The sequence below is a fragment of the Oryctolagus cuniculus genome, chromosome 9 (assembly GCF_964237555.1).
Source record: "Oryctolagus cuniculus chromosome 9, mOryCun1.1, whole genome shotgun sequence".
NCBI lineage: Eukaryota > Metazoa > Chordata > Mammalia > Lagomorpha > Leporidae > Oryctolagus > Oryctolagus cuniculus.
In genome coordinates, this window is record NC_091440.1 from 975,476 (window position 1) to 994,128 (window position 18,653).

At 63.8% G+C, this 18,653-nt stretch overlaps 1 protein-coding gene across 7 annotated transcripts in view; it reads right to left on the reverse strand.

The window, feature by feature from the left end:
* Nucleotides 1-532: 532 nt before the first annotated feature.
* ATP11A (ATPase phospholipid transporting 11A) overlaps nt 533-18,653 on the reverse strand; it is a 135,294-nt gene continuing 117,173 nt past the window's right edge. For 2 of the 7 annotated variants that reach the window (XM_051841714.2, XM_070048371.1), the window contains exons 25-30: nt 17,939-18,074; nt 17,406-17,429; nt 11,265-11,330; nt 9,398-9,501; nt 7,942-8,107; nt 533-3,408 (exon numbers count right to left, since the gene is read on the reverse strand). In XM_051841714.2, the coding sequence (XP_051697674.2) occupies nt 3,181-3,408; nt 7,942-8,107; nt 9,398-9,501; nt 11,265-11,330; nt 17,406-17,429; nt 17,939-18,074 (724 nt within the window). In that variant the 3' untranslated portion in view covers nt 533-3,180. Of the gene's footprint in view, nt 3,409-4,336; nt 4,438-6,032; nt 6,119-7,941; nt 8,108-9,397; nt 9,502-11,264; nt 11,331-17,405; nt 17,430-17,938; nt 18,075-18,653 lie in introns of all 7 variants that reach the window. The other 5 variants (XM_051841716.2, XM_051841718.2, XM_070048369.1 and 2 more) reach the window with 5 other exon arrangements.

Sequence of the window (18,653 nt, forward strand, 5' to 3'; positions counted from 1 at the left end):
CCCCCACCTGCCTCCCAGGACACCCCAACTGGGCCAGGATCCCAGGAGCTGGGCACTAGGGTACTGCTTGGGACCCCAAGGGCCACAGGAGGGGAGGCAGGAACCTGGGGAGGGGAACGCGGGAGCGTTTGGGGTGGAGGACTCACTGGCTCCATGAGGGGTGAGGGGAGTGTGGGCCTGAGCAGGCGGGAGACCAGGGTGTCCCAGGCACAAGTGAGGGGCTGGGAGACCCGTGCCCGAGCTGGGCCTCTGGACCCGGCTGTGGCGGGCGGGGCAGAGGCTGCTGAGGGGCGGACTCCCTGGAAACCTTTCACCCTTGACCCCGGACAGCAATGCCCTTTGGCAGTGTTTCTGCCTTCCGGTTCCCGTGTGCGGAAGTGTGAGTGCGACGGGCGGTTCTGTGAGACAGAAGCAGGTTTTCCTTTACCCACGCAGACCCCGGTCTCCCGCACAGACATCCAGAGAAGTCCAAGCCGCTCGGCACCACCGCGACGCACTTCAGTACAGACACAAACTGCACAGACACGCTGGGTCCGGTCTAAGTCACAATTTAATTTTTCCGAGCAGGTTAATGAACGATCAGGTAAACACTGCAGCTGGGTGATTCGTGTTGAACACAGCACTACGCTTAGTAATTTAAAAATAAACTCCAGCATTGATGACGTCAGCGACAGAGTCATACGTGTTAAATGCACATGGAGGATTCTCTTGTGTCCCAGGACGTGATGAGTGACAGATGGCAAAGCAGACACACCTTCGAGTGTTCAGACACAACATACGCATATTAAAATTCTTATTCATAAGGTAAAAAATAAAGCTATATAAACTGATCTTTAGATTTTTCTCTGCAAAAGTAGACTCGCGCCATCTAGTGCTTGCGGCCCATTTCCTTAAAGCTTCGCCCAGACACAACCAGGACTGGCTCTCACCCCGCCGCTGGCTCACACCCGAGACCGCGCCTGCCGACTTCCAGAAGCAACATGGCCGCCGTGCCCGCATCAGCGCAGCCGTCAGACCAACGACTTCCAGACAAAGCGGCGGCGCTGGTTCAACACTTTCCGTGCAGAGCACATGGACTTGGGCTGAAGAATGAGGCTGGGGCGCTCCCTGGACTGACGCAGCCCTGGGGTGCCCTGCGGAAGGAAGGTGTCATGGTTCCCCCACACAAGCCCGGCCACAGTCGGACACAACTGTGGACCAGGAGAGGGGGCAAGCCTCTGCCCAGGTTGCCCGTGAGTCCCTGGGTGCAGGTCCTCCTTGTGGCCACCTGGGCTTGGGCAGGGGTGGCCCTGAAGGGGCCGCACAGTCCAGGACAGGGCCCAGGGCCTGCTTGGCAAGCCCTGTCATCTGTGCCAGGAGGGGCCTCTTCGCCCCACGGAGGTGCCCGTGCACGACCAGGGAGCTGTCCCTGCCAGGCCCGGCCTGGAAGGGGGCAGAGCGTGCGGCGCGCTAGGAGGGAGTGGAGGCATGTCTGGTGTGTGCACACACGTGAGCGCCTGCACACGCACACGGCTGTGCGGAGCGCAGGTTCCCATGGTAACCGTGCAGCAGCCGGGGAGGGCGCGCCGCTGCCAGTCCCGTGGGAAAGGTCGCCCCGTGCCCCCGCACTGTCAGGCACGCTGTCGGCTTGTTCCACTGCAGGGCGCGGAGCTGGAGCGGCTCTCTCGCCGACACTCAAATGTCCGGAGGCGGCCAGCCGGGGCTGGGGCCGGCAGGCAGGGGCCGCGTGGCTTTAAGGCTCAAGGACGGAAACCAAAACAACAGAAAAGCAGACGAGATCGGATGCGTGGTGAATCCTGGCTGCCAGCACGGAGGTGGCGTGGGGCAGTCCAAGTGCAAAGCCACTCTGGAGCCTGGGCCGGGACGCAGTGCAGAGGCCAGAACTTCACCAACTTAACAGGCGGAAGCTTAGAAACCGCAAGCCCCCGACCGACAAACGAGAGAGAGAAACAGCTATGAAAATACATCAGTGCAAAGGCAATTTCAGAAGTTCTAAAAAAATACGTTACAAATAATTTGTTAACTAAACAGGAACCGCTCCCCCACGGGTGTCACATTTCTATCTGCGCTGGGTGCTGAAAAAGGGGCGGTAAAAATGCCAGGCCACTGCGCGGCTGGCACGGACCAGGCCACGGAGGGGGGGCCGCACGCGGGGGAGGGCACTGCGGGCAGGGCGGGCGCCCCCCTTCTTTGGTTTGGTGCTCACCCCCACCCCATGCAAACGCCTTAAAGGGACCTCCTCACCCCTGCCCCACGCACACACTTGACAGGGGCCACTGCGCCCAACTCACGGCCGCCGCACGATCCAATTGTGAAACCTGGACTTCAAGAACACCCCCAGGAAAGCACCCGGGCCCCCTGGCGTGCTGCACCCCCAAGGCGTCGCGGCGCAACATGGCTAGGAACACTTGGGCTGCCTCGGTCACCCCAGCAGGAGCAATGGTTCCAGGCACAGCAGCCCCACAAAGGAAGCCCAGACAAAACCCCAAGACCACCAGGGCGAGACCTTGGGACGCTCTGGCCGCCACGGCCTGCTGGACCCAGCTGGAGACCACCTCTGCCCCAGGGGCCACGTCTCTGGTCACGCACCCACACCCGTGAAGCCAACGTCTTCCTCTAACAGTGGCTGGGCCCTGGCAGACGAGGGCCCTAGCACCCTCCTCGTCCAGACAGGAAGGGGAGCTCTCAGGAGACGGGGGACGCCCCCAGTCAGTGTCTCTGCACGAGCAGCCAGGGCCTGACCTGGGAGGAACCCGCTCAGCACTGGGGGGCGGAGGCGGCAAGGCTGGGCGTGGGCCGGGGAAGTGGCCAGGCCACTCAGGGTCTGACGTGGCCGTTCCCAGACCGGGCGTCGGGAGACTTCTTCATGCCACTGTGCCCCCAGGTGCCCAGTGCAGGGCAGCTGCTGGACGCCAGGGCACAGTCCCTGGACAGCTCTGCTCTTCAAGTGACACACGGGCTAACAGGAGGCTGAAGACGCGGGGCCTGGGCACGGGCACGGGCCTCGCGCCTGCGCTGCACACAGAATGTCCTTCTTCCCAGTCCAGCTGGACGCTCGGGGCCACCAGCCCCCACGGGCGACAACGGCAGTGCTGGCCCAGTCCGCGGTGTGCTGTGAGCCCCTGCTCGCCTCCCTGGGCCCTGGGAGCACAGCTCTCGGGGGCGGCGTGGGGACGGCCATCACACCGGTGTTCCCGGCCTGGATGTGCGGCGGCCGTGTCTCCAGCTGGAGTGGCAGCAGCCGTGGGGAAGAGCGAGGCCGGGCGCGAGCACGCAGTACTCCTGGCTCCTGTAGACAGCACGTGTCGTCCTCGCGGCCAGGGCACCGGGGCTCCGGTGGCCCAGGCTGTGCAGAGGCTCGAGAGGGGTGAATCCGGGAATGCCGTCCCAACAGCGCACGCTCGCGTTCTGCCAAGGAACCAGGCCACACTCAGTCCCAGGCACCTCCATGAGGAGCCTCCCACTGCCGCCCGGGCCCCTGCAAGGTGTGCCGGCCACCGCTGCCCCCTGCACTGCCAGTGCCAGCCTCACACAGGGCGGGTGAGAGGGCCCAGCCCCTGGGCGCTGAGACAAACGCCTTCGCTTTGGGATCCAGAGGGACCGTCCCACCTCCCGGGCCATGGGGGCGTCCTGGGCCTCCCGGGCCTCCCCCGTCACTGTCACGCAGGCAGGGGAAGACACGACAGTGCTCACCTACCACCTGGGGAGCACAGGTCAGTGCACCACTCCCCAGGACGGGGCTGCTGTCCCGCTCAGGACCCCTCAGCCTACCGTGACCTGGCAGACGTGGCCGGGACGGCGTCCCGTGAGCAGGTACAGAGGGGACAACGCACACAAATACTGGCCGTCTGAACCAGGCAGGGTGTGGACCGTAGAACAGGACCAGGCGAGGCCACTCTACACAGGGGGCCGCGGGGCAGTGCCTGGCCCACCAGGACAGCCGCTGCCATCACAGCCTGGTGGACGGCGGGGTGCGCCCGAGTGAGTACCTGCTGGCCTGGGGGCGGCGCGAGCGGCAGTGTCCTCCGGGCAGTGGAACGCGCCGTCCGGGCAGGCCTTCTCGTGGGGCTGTCTCCGCCCCACGGGGCCAGCGCGGCGCCGGCTGGGCTGCAGCAAGCAAGCGTGCTCGTGTGTGTGCGGTCAGCTCGCTCTCGGGCCTGCACTTACCTGGCACAGCAAGTGTGTGTGTGTGTGTGTGTGCAAGGGGCGCTCCTCTCCAGTGAGCCTTCTGCTCTCAAAACCAGCACACCACAGCAAAACTTTGGAGGAAGAACGCACGGTCTGAAAGTCACAGCACACCGGCCGAGCGCCCAGTGGGCAGTGGCCGCACGGTTACCTAGCGTGGAGCTAATGGCGCCTCGGCCGCGGGAGGAGGTCCTTCAGCAGGGGCCTGTCGCCGGGCGCGGCGCTCACCGGTGCCTTGTGCGCCGCACTCTTCTGCAAGGGCGAGGAAGAACACTGAGCCGGCTGCCGGGCGGCCCCGCTGCAAGGAGCCAGCAGCAGGCCCCGGGCCTGTGACTAGCAGAGGCCGTCAGTGAGCTGCCAGGGCAGCCTGGGATGGACGGGTGCTCCGGGCCCCCGTGGGGGGAAGACTCCCCCTCGTCGGGCTGGTGGGGAACCTGAGAGCGCTCACGGGACAGGTGCCCTGTGCGAGAGGCAGACGTCCGAGGTCCCTGGCTCCAACGTGGGCGGCAGCGCAGGAGGCCCTTCCCGAGCCCTACACCTACACGTGGGATCCTGGAGAGCTGTGAGTGACCGTGGGGGCAGGGGTGGAGGGCTTCTGCCCGGATGTGCCTCCTGGTTCTGGCGGGGGCGGCTGAGCTAAGGCCTGGGGGCCCAGTGTGAAAACATGCGGCTTTCTGGCCTCGCCTGGCCGGTGCCTCAGTGACAAGGAGCAGGGAGCTGGAGACCCGTAGGATCGGCGAGCAGAGCAGGGGAGGCCCCCATCGCAGGGGCTGATGGGGGTGGCACCAGCAGCCGTGCGGACAGAGGCAGAGTTGTGAGTGCTTGTTACCAGGCACACGGCCCTGGTGCCTGCAGCGCGTTTACAGGAACAGCTGAGAAAGAACACGCTGCAAGTCCAACGTGCCCCCGGGAGGCCTCGGGACATGCTCATTCCTCCAAAGTTTTGCGCTGTTCCAGGTGGCTGTGGTCAGCCAGGGCGGCTGTGTGTCCCGCGTGTGCAGGCGTGTGGGCAGCAGGTGCGGGGCTGTGACAGGTGTGGGTGTCGCCCGCTGCCGAGGGAGGGGACCGCAGTGCCGCCTTCTCCGAGCAGCCGGTCAGCTGCGCCCTGGGCCCATTGGTTTGCTGCCAGGGCCAGCCCAGCCCACCCAGCTCAGACCCCTTCAGCGTCCACCCGCGACGCAGCTGCTGAGCAGACGGCGGGCTGAAGTTACGCAGCAGCTCTGACGGCCCCCAAGTCCCTGACCTTAGAAAACGTGCCACCCTTAATTTACAAAAGCGCTTAAAATGCACGGCCGTCCACAAGCGGCCGAAAGGGCCCAACGCCTTTGTTTAACAAGCGTTTTTCTGTTTGGTAAGTGCATCGGTGAAGGGTGCCGGCCATGTTGAAGCAGGTGTGGCGCAGCGCCCGGGGACGAGCACAGCGCGGACAGAGCCCCACCTAGGGAGCCCTCAGGCCACATCTGGGTGCCACACCGCTGAGCGGCTTAAGGAAGTCAGTGTCTGGCCACAGCCGGCGGTGCACTGGGGTCCTCGCCTGGGGCTTCGTCCTGGCTGTGCTCGGTCTCCCCACCTGCGGGCGGCTCACAGGGGCGCGTGCGGGCTGTGGGGAGGAGGCGGCACTGGGTAACTTCGCTCCATGGCCCGTGAGCCACAGGCGCCCACTCCACGTGTGCGGAAGGAACTGAGCGAGGACACACGTGGCTTCACCGTGCCAGGGTGCTTGGCTGCCCGAGGGCCTCCCCGGTCAGGGCTGACCCTCACTGGGCCCCGAGAGGAGCCCGGGGGGCACGGGGGCACGTGCACCGGCCACCAGCGTCCCGAGAGGAAGGCAGGCAGAGGGGCGTCACCTGTTCCATCAGAAACTCAGACTGCTGGACGTCTGAGAGAGCATAAAGACGGCAGGCTGCTCGGCAGAAAGGCACTGGTTCTCAGTCTGCCGGTCCCGCAGCCGGCGCGCACCGACGTGCGCACAGCGCAGGTTATTTAGCAAAGCAGGTCGGAAGACAAGAGAGCGAGGCAGGGAGAGAAACAAGAGAAGGTGGTGAGTTGGTTAGAGGCTGACACACCCCGGGCGCGTGACCGTGGCCACCAGAGCCTGAGCCTGGCTCCAGGCCCTGCCTGCCTCTGCTTCCCGAGGCGACACCGTCTGTGTCCGGCGCTGCGGGTCTGCTCGGTGTTCAACAGGGCCGGCCTCTCGGGGGCACGGGGTCAAGAGCGGCAGCAGCAGGGGCCTCTCAGAGGGGCGGAGGGCCCTCACCTCCTTCGGGACGGCCTCCCACAGGGTGCCAGGGGCCCCCGGGAGAGGCAGGACCCCCTCACCTCCTTCGGGACGGCCTCCCACAGGGTGCCAGCCCCCCCACCCCGGACGCTGCACATGCTCTGCCAGGAGTCCTCGCGGAAGCCGGCCTCACTTGCAGAGCTTAGTTCTACCTGCCTAGCTGCTTCTGACGTCTGTCAACGCTGCAGGCTGGGTGGGACACCCCCACAATGCACCCAGCCCCTCCCAGGGTCAAACCCCACTCTGCCCCATGTGCCCTGTGCATGGAGTTGTGAACACACGTGTCTGCCACGTCCCCTGCACGTGGACCCAGTGCACAGGGCTCCACTGGGGGCCCCCTGTGCCACGCGGAGCAGGGCTCAGGCGCTGCCCGGGTGGGGGAGAGCGGGGCTGGCTCACGGGGGCTGTGGAGCCCTCATGAAGTGCTGGCAGCAGCGGAGGCCTGCCCCCAGACTCCCCAGCCTGGCGGCGTCCCCAAGGGCGGGGGAAGGCTCCAGCCCCTGCAGGAACCATGAGGGCTCCTGCAGCAGACCCTCACTCTGCTGCCTGGGCTGCTGCAGCTCCTGCACCTGTGACGACACGGAGCGAGCGGTGCGTGTCGGGGGCGTCTGTCACACAGCAGCGCTCCTCTTCCTCTGAGCATGTGGACTCTGACATCAGCACCGCATAGGGGGCAGGGGACAGAGTCCTGGGAGCTGGTGGCCTTGGGCTGGCCATGTCCACTCAGCATGAATGTTCTCCGAGACCTTTCAAACCGGCCCCCACTGCGGCTGTTGGGAGACTGAGCCGCGGGAGGTGGCCAGCCTGCACGCTGGGCTCAGCCGCCTCCCGGCCACCACTCCGGCCTTGTCCGCTCATGCGGCAGGTGCCAGCCTGCGTCCCTCAGCGCCTCCCTGGGCTCTGCTACCTCACAGAAGGACCAGAAGTTCCTGGGGCTGGAGGCTGAAAGCCTGCATTTTTAATAAATCCCAAAGCACTGTGACCCCGGCTACCCCAGGCCACAGGCGAGACCCTTACCACCCTAATGGACGGTCAGGTTCCTGCTGCAACGAGACGGGACAGGTGGGGTGGGGGTTGGCTACCTCCTCCAGGCCCCACAGGCCCAGTCCCACCCGCACAGGTGCCGCTGGCCTCCTGACCCCGGCCATCGAGGGAGTGTGGGAAACAAGCAGCCCTCCTCACACCGGCCCCTGCCAGACACTGAGGTTTGGGTCAGTTCACCGGCCCAAAGCTCTGCTGCTTCCCCCGAGTGACCCGTCTGTAGCAACCGTGCAGGTTTACTAAGTAACTTCTGCGTGAGTCTCCGATCTGACTCCTTTCTAATCTCGCTGACTGCGTCGCGTTCCGCCAACCCAGCGCTGCACTCTGGCCCGTCGTGGCAGGCAGGCAGGCCTCGGTCGTGCGCGCTGATGAGGCTCTCGGAAGCCCCTGCCGCCCACGCCGCCTCCCAGCCCGGCGCGTGCGCGGTGGCTCCGTACCTGGATCCTCTCTGTGGCCGTGGGCCAGAGCTGCCGGCACAGGACCTTCTTGAGGACGTCGGGGAGCAGGCCGACGGTGACGAGCAGCAGCACGGCCAGCCAGGCGGGCCCGCTGCACAGCATGTGCAGGAACACGTAGTACATCCGCTGGTAGCTGAGGAACGGCCTGCGGGGTGGGGTGGGGGGCACGCTGTCGGGAGCGGCGCCGCGGCCCTCCCCTTCTCTGCCGCCACACGCCACTCCAGGGGCGTCTGCGCACGTCCCCGGCCGCCTCGGGGCGAGCCCTTGGGCCTGCCTGCTCCGCGTTTACCAGCTCAACCAGGGGCGGGAGAAGCCCCTCCACGAGTGGGGAGAGGAGGACGCGGCAGCCTGGGCAGCAAGAGGCACACGGGCACGGACGGCCTCGCTGCCGGGCGTCACAGCCCCCGCGGCTGCTGGCACGGGGAGGACGCCCCGGCCTGACTCTGCCGTAAGAGACAGTACAAGCTGGCTTCCTGCCTGCCAATCTACGCCTCAGACACTACACCCCCTAGCAGGAGCTGGAGGGACCCGGGTCTGATGGCAGGGGCTGCAGCCCAGTCACACAGCTCCATGGGCCGGAGGATGGGAAAAGGCCCTGCCTCCAGGAACACACGGCCACAGGGGTGCGGGGACAACCGTGCGGGAGGCAGGCCTGCGGCAAGGTGTGTGTGGCACAGGCTCCCAGGGCCTGCTGTGGGGAAGCTGGGGCTCCTGACTGTGGAGACGGTCACGGGGCTGCCTGGGAGCGCCAGCAGCCCTGGGGGTCACAGCTCTGTAGCGCTAGGGGCTGGGGGGGCCGGGCTGAAATGTCTTCACAGCACTAGCCTCTGGGCAGGGCTGCGGGGAACACGGAGCTTCCTCTGCACCCCCAGGGCTTGAGGACCCCACACCATGTCCTGTGGCCACTTGGGGTCGCCAGCCGAGCAGGACACTGGGCCAGGGCTCCACTGAGGCCAGCCTGGCAGGGAAGGGCACCTTTCCAGGCCCAGTCCCGGGTCCCAGCCCTGCTCAGGAACCCCTGTCCCACAGGAAGGCTTCAGAGCATGGGCCACGCCTGGGGACAGCTGCATCCCCGGAAGGCACCTGCGCCCTCAGCCCAAGCAGGCGTCTTCGTGTTGGTGGATGAAGGAGGCCGACTGGCCTCACGAGGGCGCTGAGATGGGGCTCAGGGAGTGGCCAGGGCTTTGGGAGAGCTGAGGGAGTGGCCAGGGCCTTGGGAGAGCGCTGACTACCTGAGTTCAAGTTCCCCTGGCTGTTCTCGCTCCTCTGCACCCACAGGTGACGGGGTCACCCCAAACCCCAGGCTGGCGTAAAGCTATCCTTTTCCCGAGACGGCAAAGGCAACCAGGGCAGATGCTCAGGGCTTGGCCACAACCAGCGAGGCCGCACGGACCCGGGGGACGAAGGGATGACCACACAGCAAGCCCACGCCTACCAGATGACCCCTCCCCAGAGCAGGGAGAAGACGACGTAGAAGAGCAGCGAGCCCCAGATGACGAAGTGGTTGACCCAGGTCCAGTAGTGTGTGTCCAACGCCAGCTACGAGGAAGGGCGGCGTGCAGGCTGTCAGGCGGGCTTGGGAGAGAGCACAGCACCCCAGCCCGACACCCCGCACACAGCCCCCAGCACGACACCCCACACACAGCCCCCAGCCCAACACCCCACACACAGCACCCCACACACAGCACCCCAGCCCGACACCCCGCACACAGCCCCCAGCCCAACACCCCACACAGCCCCCAAAGCCTGACACCCCACACACAGCACCCAAGCCCGACACCCCACACATAGCACCCCAGCCCGACACCCCGCACACAGCCCCCAGCCCAACACCCCACACAGCCCCCAAAGCCTGACACCCCACACACAGCACCCAAGCCCGACACCCCACACATAGCACCCCAGCCCGACACCCCACACACAGGCACACCAGCCCAACACCCCGCACACAGCACCCCAGCCCGACACCCCGCACACAGCCCCCAGCCCAACACACACACACAGCCCCCAGCCCAACACCCCGCACACAGCACACCAGCCCGACACCCTGCACACAGCCCCCAGCCCAACACCACGCACACAGGCCCCAGCCCAACACCCCACACACAGCCCCCAGCCCAACACCCCGCACACAGCCCCCAGCCCGACATCCCACACACAGCACACCAGCCCAACACCCCGCACACAGCCCCCAGCCCAACACCCCCCACACAGCCCTCAGCCCGACATCCCACACACAGCCCCCAGCCCAACACCCCACACACAGCACACCAGCCCGACACCCCACACACAGCCACCCCAGCCTGACACCCCGCACACAGCACACCAGCCCGACACCCCACACACAGCCACCCCAGCCTGACACCCCACACACGGCCCCCCAGCCCGACACCCCACACACAGCACCCCAGCCCAACACCCCGCACACAGCCCCCCAGCCCGACACCCCACACACAGCACCCCAGCCTGACACCCCGCACACAGCATACCAGCCCAACACCCCACACACAGCCACCCCAGCCTGACACCCTGCACACAGCATGTCAGCCTGACACCTCACACACGGCACCCCGGCCTGACACCCCGCAAACAGCACCCCAGCCCGACACCCCGCACACGGCACACCAGCCTGACACCCTGCACACAGCATGTCAGCCCGACACCCAGCACAACACCCCACATACAGCCCCCGAGCCTGACAGCTCATGGGAAAGCACTCAGCCCTCCAGCCCGAAAGCCCACGGGAAAGCACACAGCACGCCAGCCCGAAAGCCCACACACAGCCCCCCAGCCCGACACCCTGCACACAGCCCCCCAGCCCGACACCCTGCACACAGGTCCGCAGCCTGACACAGCACCCCAGCCCAACACCCCGCACACAGCCCCCCAGCCCGACACCCCCACGGACACTTCAGCAGAAACCGGCACCCGGCCCTGGTGCGCACGTCTCTCAGGGAGGGTCGGGCAGCTGAGCAAGGCGCTCGCTAGGCGATGACCCTGAAGGACATTTTGTCGTGACTGTTCCACAGACTGACTGTGGACTCTCACGTCGATGTTCTCTGTGGAACTGGATCTGTTTTCCAAAATGCACGAGTCGGTTTTGATTAACACTGCGGTTACGCCAAGGGTGCGGCTGCGGGTCAGCAGGCTTCCACCCTGACTGGCGTCCCATGCAGCTCTGGAGACCTGCGCGCCCAGCTCCAGCATGGGGAGGGGACCAGGGAAGCCCAGGGCCGCGCACGGGCCGTCCGGCTCCGTGGGCTGTGGCTCGGGCTCAGAGCGCAGCACCTGGGGGGACTCACCTTGAGCGTGACTGTAAACACCATCACAGTGAACACCAGCGTCCCGAAGGTCCAGTTTCCAAATATCTGGGGGGAAAGGGTCCAGGACAGCGCCTGTGTCCGCGCAGCCTCCCTCACGCACGCACACTCACACCAGCTTTAGCCACGTCGGCCCCGAAGACCGCAGCCCCACGCGGACTACACCCGAGCATGGCACGGCCCCACCCCGCTGCCCCAGGACGCCGGTGATGGGTGATGGGGACTGCTCCAGAGACGACTCCTCGGAACGTTCCCGTCCCTCACAAGCCCCGCCCACCACCCCTGCAGACACCTCCCCCACCTCACACTGACAGCAGGGCAGCGTCAAGGGTGAAGGTGACCCACGCGACAGACACCCGGGACGCAGTGTACAGCAGACACAGGGGACGCCGTCCCCACACGTGACAGACACCAGGACACCAATCCTATATACAACAGACACCGGGACACCAACCCCACATACAACAGACATGCGGGACGCCGTCCCCACACGTGACAGACAAGCAGGGTGCCATCCCAACACTCGACAGACACCCGGGGCGCCGACCCAACATGTGACACACACCCAGATGTCAACCTCACATATGAGACACCCAGGACGCCACCCCCACATACCAGACACCCGGGACGCCAACCCCACATACAACAGACATGCAGGACGCCGTCCCCACATGTGACACACACCTGGGACGCCAACCCTATATACAGCAGACACCCGGGACACCAACCCCACATGTGACAGACACCTGGGACGCTGTCCCCATACACAACAGATACTCGGGATGCCAACCCCACATACAAGACACGGGGGATACCATCCCCACACAACACACACCCGAGACACCGTCCCACACTCAACAGACACTTGGGACGCCGTCCTCATACACAACAGACATCTGGGACGCTGGCCCTACACGACACACACCCGGGACACCATCCCCACACTCAACAGACACATGGGACACCACTCCCACACGCGACAGACACCCGGGACACTGTGACCTTCTTCCTGTCCCTGTGTTGCGAAGGACACATGTGGGCTATGCCTGGGGACTCTGGGGCACACACTTGGCAGAGTCCCCTTCCTCATGGCAAATGCAGCCGCTGGAAGGGTAGCCCACGTGTGACCGTGGTCGCCAGCTCACGGCGCGAGCGGCAGGGGCTGGACACTCCTCGGGACAGCCCCAGGGAATGATGGAAGTGAGGACAGGACGGAGCTGAACGAAGCTGCCAGCGCCACCAGCAGCCAGTCCCACGCCCAGAACCCCAGGCTCCCGACAGCCAGAGTGGCCCAACGAGGGGAGAGGCTGCGGGGGCGGGGGCTCCTCTCCTCCCAGACAGCTCCCAGCGACAGACAGACGGACAGGAAGACAGAACAGGACGCCCACTGCATGGCCGACGCTCTGGGGCAGCACCGGTCACTGGGAGCTGATCTACAAGAACTGCGTCTTTGAGGGGCCGTTGAGAACCCCTCTCCTTGCCTGTGGCCTTCGGTGGCTGGCTGCAGACCACCCCCGATCTGCTGCAAGTGGGAGCCCCAGAACGCTTGCTCCACGCTCCCCCCGGCACTGCACGGATGGGAGTGGCAGGCGCCATGTGCCACAGGGACCGCTTCCCCAGCGGACAGCAGCCCCACCCCAGGGCATTCCCGTGCCTCAAGCCTTAGGACCATGCTCTTACGAGATGGTACTGACAGTGTGGGGGACACACGTCTCAGGGACCCACCCCGGGCCAGTCCCGCCAGGCCACTGACACAAGACTAATATCCTCACCCTTCCTCCCTCTGGAGATGAGCGTTTTAGGAGCAAGTTTTCTGCTCAAAAATGCCTGCAGCCAAGATCAATTTAGTTCTGATGCTAGACTTCCGCACAGCACACAGAAGTTCCATGGTCACAAGGCGAAGGCAGCAGCTCCCAGCATCCCTCTCACCCACTCCTGCAGTCCTGCACCTGAGGCCTGCTCAAGCTCCAACTCCTTCATGGCCGTTCTCACACTCGGCTCCAGAACCCCTGAGGATCCAACCCCACACTCAGCTCCAGAACCCCTGAGGCTCCACACCCCACACTCAGCTCCAGAACCTGAGTCTCCAACCCCACACTCAGCTCCAGAACCCCTGAGGCTCCATGTCCCACACTCAATCTAGAACCCTGCGGTTCCACACCCCACACTCAGTTCTAGAACCCCCGAGGATCCATGTCCCACACTCAGCTCCAGAACCCCAAAGGCTCCAACCCCACACTCAGCTCCAGAACCCCCGAGGCTCCATGTCCCACACTCAATCTAGAACCCTGCGGTTCTACACCCCACACTCAGTTCTAGAACCCCCAAGGCTCCATGTCCCACACTCAGCTGCAGAACCCCGGAGGATCCACACCCCACACTCAGCTCCAGAACCCCTGAGGCTCCACACCCCACACTCAGCTCTAGAATCCCCGAGGCTCCACACCCCACACTCAGCTCCAGAACCCCTGAGGCTCCATGTCCCACACTCAATCTAGAACCCTGCGGTTCTACACCCCACACTCAGTTCTAGAACCCCCAAGGCTCCATGTCCCACACTCAGCTGCAGAACCCCGGAGGATCCACACCCCACACTCAGCTCCAGAACCCCTGAGGCTCCACACCCCACACTCAGCTCTAGAATCCCCGAGGCTCCACACCCCACACTCAGCTCCAGAACCCCTGAGGCTCCATGTCCCACACTCAGCTCCAGAACCCCTGAGGCTCCATGTCCCACACTCAATCTAGAACCCTGCAGTTCCACACCCCACACTCAGCTCCAGAACCCCCGAGGACCCACACCCCACACTCAGCTCCAGAACCCCCGAGGACCCACACCCCACACTCAGCTCCAGAACCCCCGAGGCTCCATGTCCCACACTCAATCTAGAACCCTGAGGCTCCACACCCCACACTCAGCTCTAGAATCCCCGAGGACCCAACCCCACACTCAGCTCTAGAACCCTGGGGCTCCACACCCCACACTCAGCTCCAGAACCCCCGAGGACCCAACCCCACACTCAGCTCTAGAACCCCCGAAGCTCCACACACCCCCCCCCCATCACCCAGGATCCCTGACACACAACTGCAAGCTCGTCGTCTTGAGACTCCTGTGTGGCATGCAAGTGAGAAGGAAGGCCTGCTCCCGGGGGGCACTGGAAGATGCTTTGTTTTCATGCGTTTCCCTCTCACAATGCTATCGCGGTCCTCTTTGTCCTAATACCTCTGGTACACATCCTCTCTGATGCAGCGGGCCTCTGGCCTGGGCTGCAATGGTCACACGGCTAAGGAGAGCCAGGAGGGCTCCTGTCCCCGAGGGTCTGCAGCCCCCTGATCACAGCCTTTCCAGTGTAGCAGTGCATGTTAACCGCCCCCCCGCCCAGGACAAAGATGCAGAAACTAAAAACCAGGAGTCAGGAGGAGAGGGCTGCCCTGGGCGTCTCCTGCAGCCACCCCAGCTCTTCCTTCCCAGTGCTACTGAGTCCTGACACACGCCCCCTCGCAGCCTGTCACGCACATCGGGCTTGGTCTCGGCCACAGCCCCAAGCCCACACGGCGAGGAGCTTTGGTGAGCTGGGTACTTTCCACCCTTCGGCGCTTCACCACAAATGCTACCACAAATCAGCACCGACTGCCCCAGGCCCTGGCCCACACCCCTGCCACGAGCCCCAGCAGCTCTCAGGTGAGCAGTGGGGGCTCTGCCAGGACTGGCTGGTGTGGGGCAGCTGAGCTCTCAGCCCCGAGCTGCAGGTCCCATGGGCTTCACTGGCCCCTGTGCCTTCTCTATCCTGGTCTCTTTTTCCAATCCCACTTCAAATTTTTTTTTCAATTTTTATTTATTTATTTATGAGATACAGTTTCAGGGGTGTAGTGGGCTAAGCCTTGCCTGTGGCACCAGCATCCCATATCGGTGCTGGTTCTAGTCCCTCCCTATAGCCCCTCTTCCGATCTAGCTCTCTGCTATGGCCTGGGAAAGCAGTCGAAGACGGCCCAAGTGCTTGGCCCCCACACCCACGTGTGAGACCTGGAGGACAGGCTCCTGGCTCCTGGCTTCGGATCGGCCCAGCTCAGCCTTTGCAGCCATGTGGGGAGTGAACCAGCGGATGGGAGACCTTTCTCTCTCTGAAACTCTACTTCTCAAATGAAGTCTTTAAAATTTTTTTAAAAAAGAGAGAGTTTCAGAGAGAGGGAGAGACAGAGAGAAAGGTCTTCCATCTGCTGGTCCACTCCCCACATGGCTGCAAAGGCCAGAGTTAGGAGATCCAGAGCCAGGAGCCTCCTCCGGGTCACACATGTGGGTGCAGGGGCCAAGCACTTGGGCCATCTTCGACTGCTTTCCCAGGCCATAGCAGAGAGCGGGATCAGAAGAGGAGTGGCAGGCACTAGAACCAGCGCCTGTATGGGATGCCGGCACTGCAGGCAGAGGCCTAGCCCACCACGCCACAGCGCCAGCCCCCCATGTAAGTGCTAAGGAGCACCCTGTCTATAGCTGCCGGCAGCATGTGAGTGACAGGCAGGGGCAGGGCATCTCCCAGGCTGGCACAGATACAGTGGCTGCAGCTGCCCTGATGGCCAGGGTGTGGGAGTGGCCAAAAAGAAATGAGGGGTAGCACGGAGCGAGGACCACCCAGCCCAGCAGGGGATGCCTGCGGCTGCAGGTGGAGGAGGGCACCCAGCCAGCGCCTTTGAGGACAGGCAGTGCCTGTGCCCTGTGCCCCGACACTGTGTGTGGGGGAGCCCCGGCACACGCCTGTCACTTCCCTGCCACTCCGCACTCACGTGACCTATACCAGTTATGTAATCTGCACTCGCTCCTCAACTTTCATTGAAAAAAATGCCAGCTGAGAGGGTGCTGTCGCCAGACAGGGCGACGCGTGGAAGTGAGGGGGAGTGGGGAACCGCCACCACCGTCCCGGACACGCCAGAGGCTGCCTCGCACTGCCCACGGGAAACCTCACAGACACAGGAGAGCAGAGGACAGCGCTGCTCCACTCCACGTTTGGCCCGGCAGCACTCAACCTATGCAGTCAGAGTACGTCAGGACACAGAGTATGTTCTAGAAAAATGTGGTTTTTACAACAAAATAAGATTTTAGTGAATTCCCAAGACTGACAGTAAAACTCGGGAAGATGATAGCTGCCTTCCACGGACAGCCCGTGGCAACTCTCATACCCCCGGGGAGAAAGCACACGCAAGGGGGTGAGCAAACCACCCGGGACACGCGGCCAGACATCTGGGTGCTGACGCAACAGGGCCACGGCACAGACCACGTGGCCTGTTCCACTGAGGAGATGAAAAGCATTTGCTTGTAGCTGGCCCTGGCGGGGCTGACACGGTGGCTTTCTCTGGCGTGAACAGCACTGCTTGCTCACTTGTGACACTTAAGAAAGGAACAGAAGCCGGCGCCGCGGCTCAGTAGGCTAATCCTCCGCCTAGCGGCGCCGGCACACCGGGTTCTAGTCCCGGTCGGGGCGCCGGATTCTGTCCCGGTTGCCCCTCTTCCAGGCCAGCCCTCTGCTGTGGCCAGGGAGTGCAGTGGAGGATGGCCCAGGTGCTTGGGCCCTGCACCCCATGGGAGACCAGGAAAAACACCTGGCTCCTGGCTCCTGCCATCGGATCAGCGCGGTGCGCCGGCCGCAGCGCGCCGGCCGCGGCGGCCATTGGAGGGTGAACCAACGGCAAAGGAAGACCTTTCTCTCTGTCTCTCTCTCTCACTGTCCACTCTGCCTGTCAAAAAAAAAAAAAAAAAAAAAAAAAAGAAAGGAACAGCTGGAGTCCACGCAATCCCTGCCAGAGTGGCACAGGTGCACCTCGCCCGCCGTCCCCAAGGCCCTCACACGCCTGCCCACGCTGCCTCTTTTTCAAAGTGAAGGGAAGGTCAGACACATGGGATCAACTTAACACACTCCTGACACCACTGCACCCCAACACAGACCCCGAGGACAGGCACCGGGTGCGGGGGGAGGGGGCACACGAGCGCTGAAGTGGGGGAGGGGGCAGGCGGCTAACAGTGTTTCTACCGACAAAGCACACAGAAGAAGTCACATCGGAAAATATTTTTGAGAAATATTTCATTTGTAAAGCACTCCAGAAACACAGAGGACAAAGCCACGGCCGTCTTACCATGTGTGTGCTGGTGGTCATTATCTGAGGGTGGGAAGGGAAGCAAGCAGCAAAAAGAAAAAAGCAAGAAACAAATAAAACACACCCCAGAAATCCCGCCAACAACCGGAGCTGACCGCTCTTAGAGAACCGTAAACCTTCTCTTTGCAAAGGGAACAGCACGTAAGAACTCGCGAGAAGATACTGCGTTACTCGGGAGTAACCTGCACACTGGAAAAGCAAGGCCTCCCTGGTGTGACTGAGCCGCTGGGCACCGGCTAAGGGTGAAACGCGAGCTACAGAAGCCGCTTTAAGGCTTTAAGGAAACCCTGCGAGGGCCTGGTCTTAGAGCGGGCCGGGGCTCCCCGGGGCTCGGGGCGACACGGAGGGAGCGTGGGCACCTCGCCGCTCCGTGGAACCCGACAGACACCGGACACACGCTCTAGCCCTCAGGGACCCTCAGCCTGCTCTGCGCTGGCGCTGTGACGGGTGATGGCACGGGGTCAGCGCGCGCTCTTAAGCAGCTAAATCAACAAGACCACGCTGGTACTGACCTGGCCATTGCTGGTCACCGTTGTATTTTCAAACATGAAATAAGCACCAAAGAAAAATACCAGGGCGTCAAAGACTCCCAAGAACGTCCAGTAAATGAACACCCGCCAGCGGAGCAGTGCGTTCTTGGCGATGTCTCTGCAAGGGAAAGAGGGGACGTGGTGGGGACCTTGGGCCGGGGCTCCGGGGCCACCGCGCTCTGCAGGGCAGGCGAGGTCAGCATTCAGTATGCGTTGCCCGGCAGGGGAAGCTGCTGGGGTTTAGGACACGGCACACTGCCCACGCGGACCTTCCACCGGCCTGCCAGCCTCTGTCCTCACTCACATGTGACACCTGACGTCCCCGGGGTCACCCCTACTTCTGAGAGCGACGCAGAGCGACGGGCGCACGCTGACATTCAGCAGCTGCCTGAAGCCTCCAGCCTGTGACTGCGCCCGTTACGGCTGCAGACGCCTCTCAGCTCTGTGAGGGCATGTGAACACCCACAGTCTCCCCCTGCGTGTACATCTAACATGGCTGGGCTCTCTGCAGTCTCCCCCTGTGTGCACATCTAACACGGCCGGGCTCTCTGCAGTCTCCCCCTCATGCACATCTAACACAGCCGGGCTCTCTGCAGTCTCCCCCTGCACGCACATCTAACACGGCCGGGCTCTCTGCAGTCTCCCCCTGCGTGCACTTCTGACACAGCCAGGCTCTCTGCAGTCTCCCCCTGCGTGC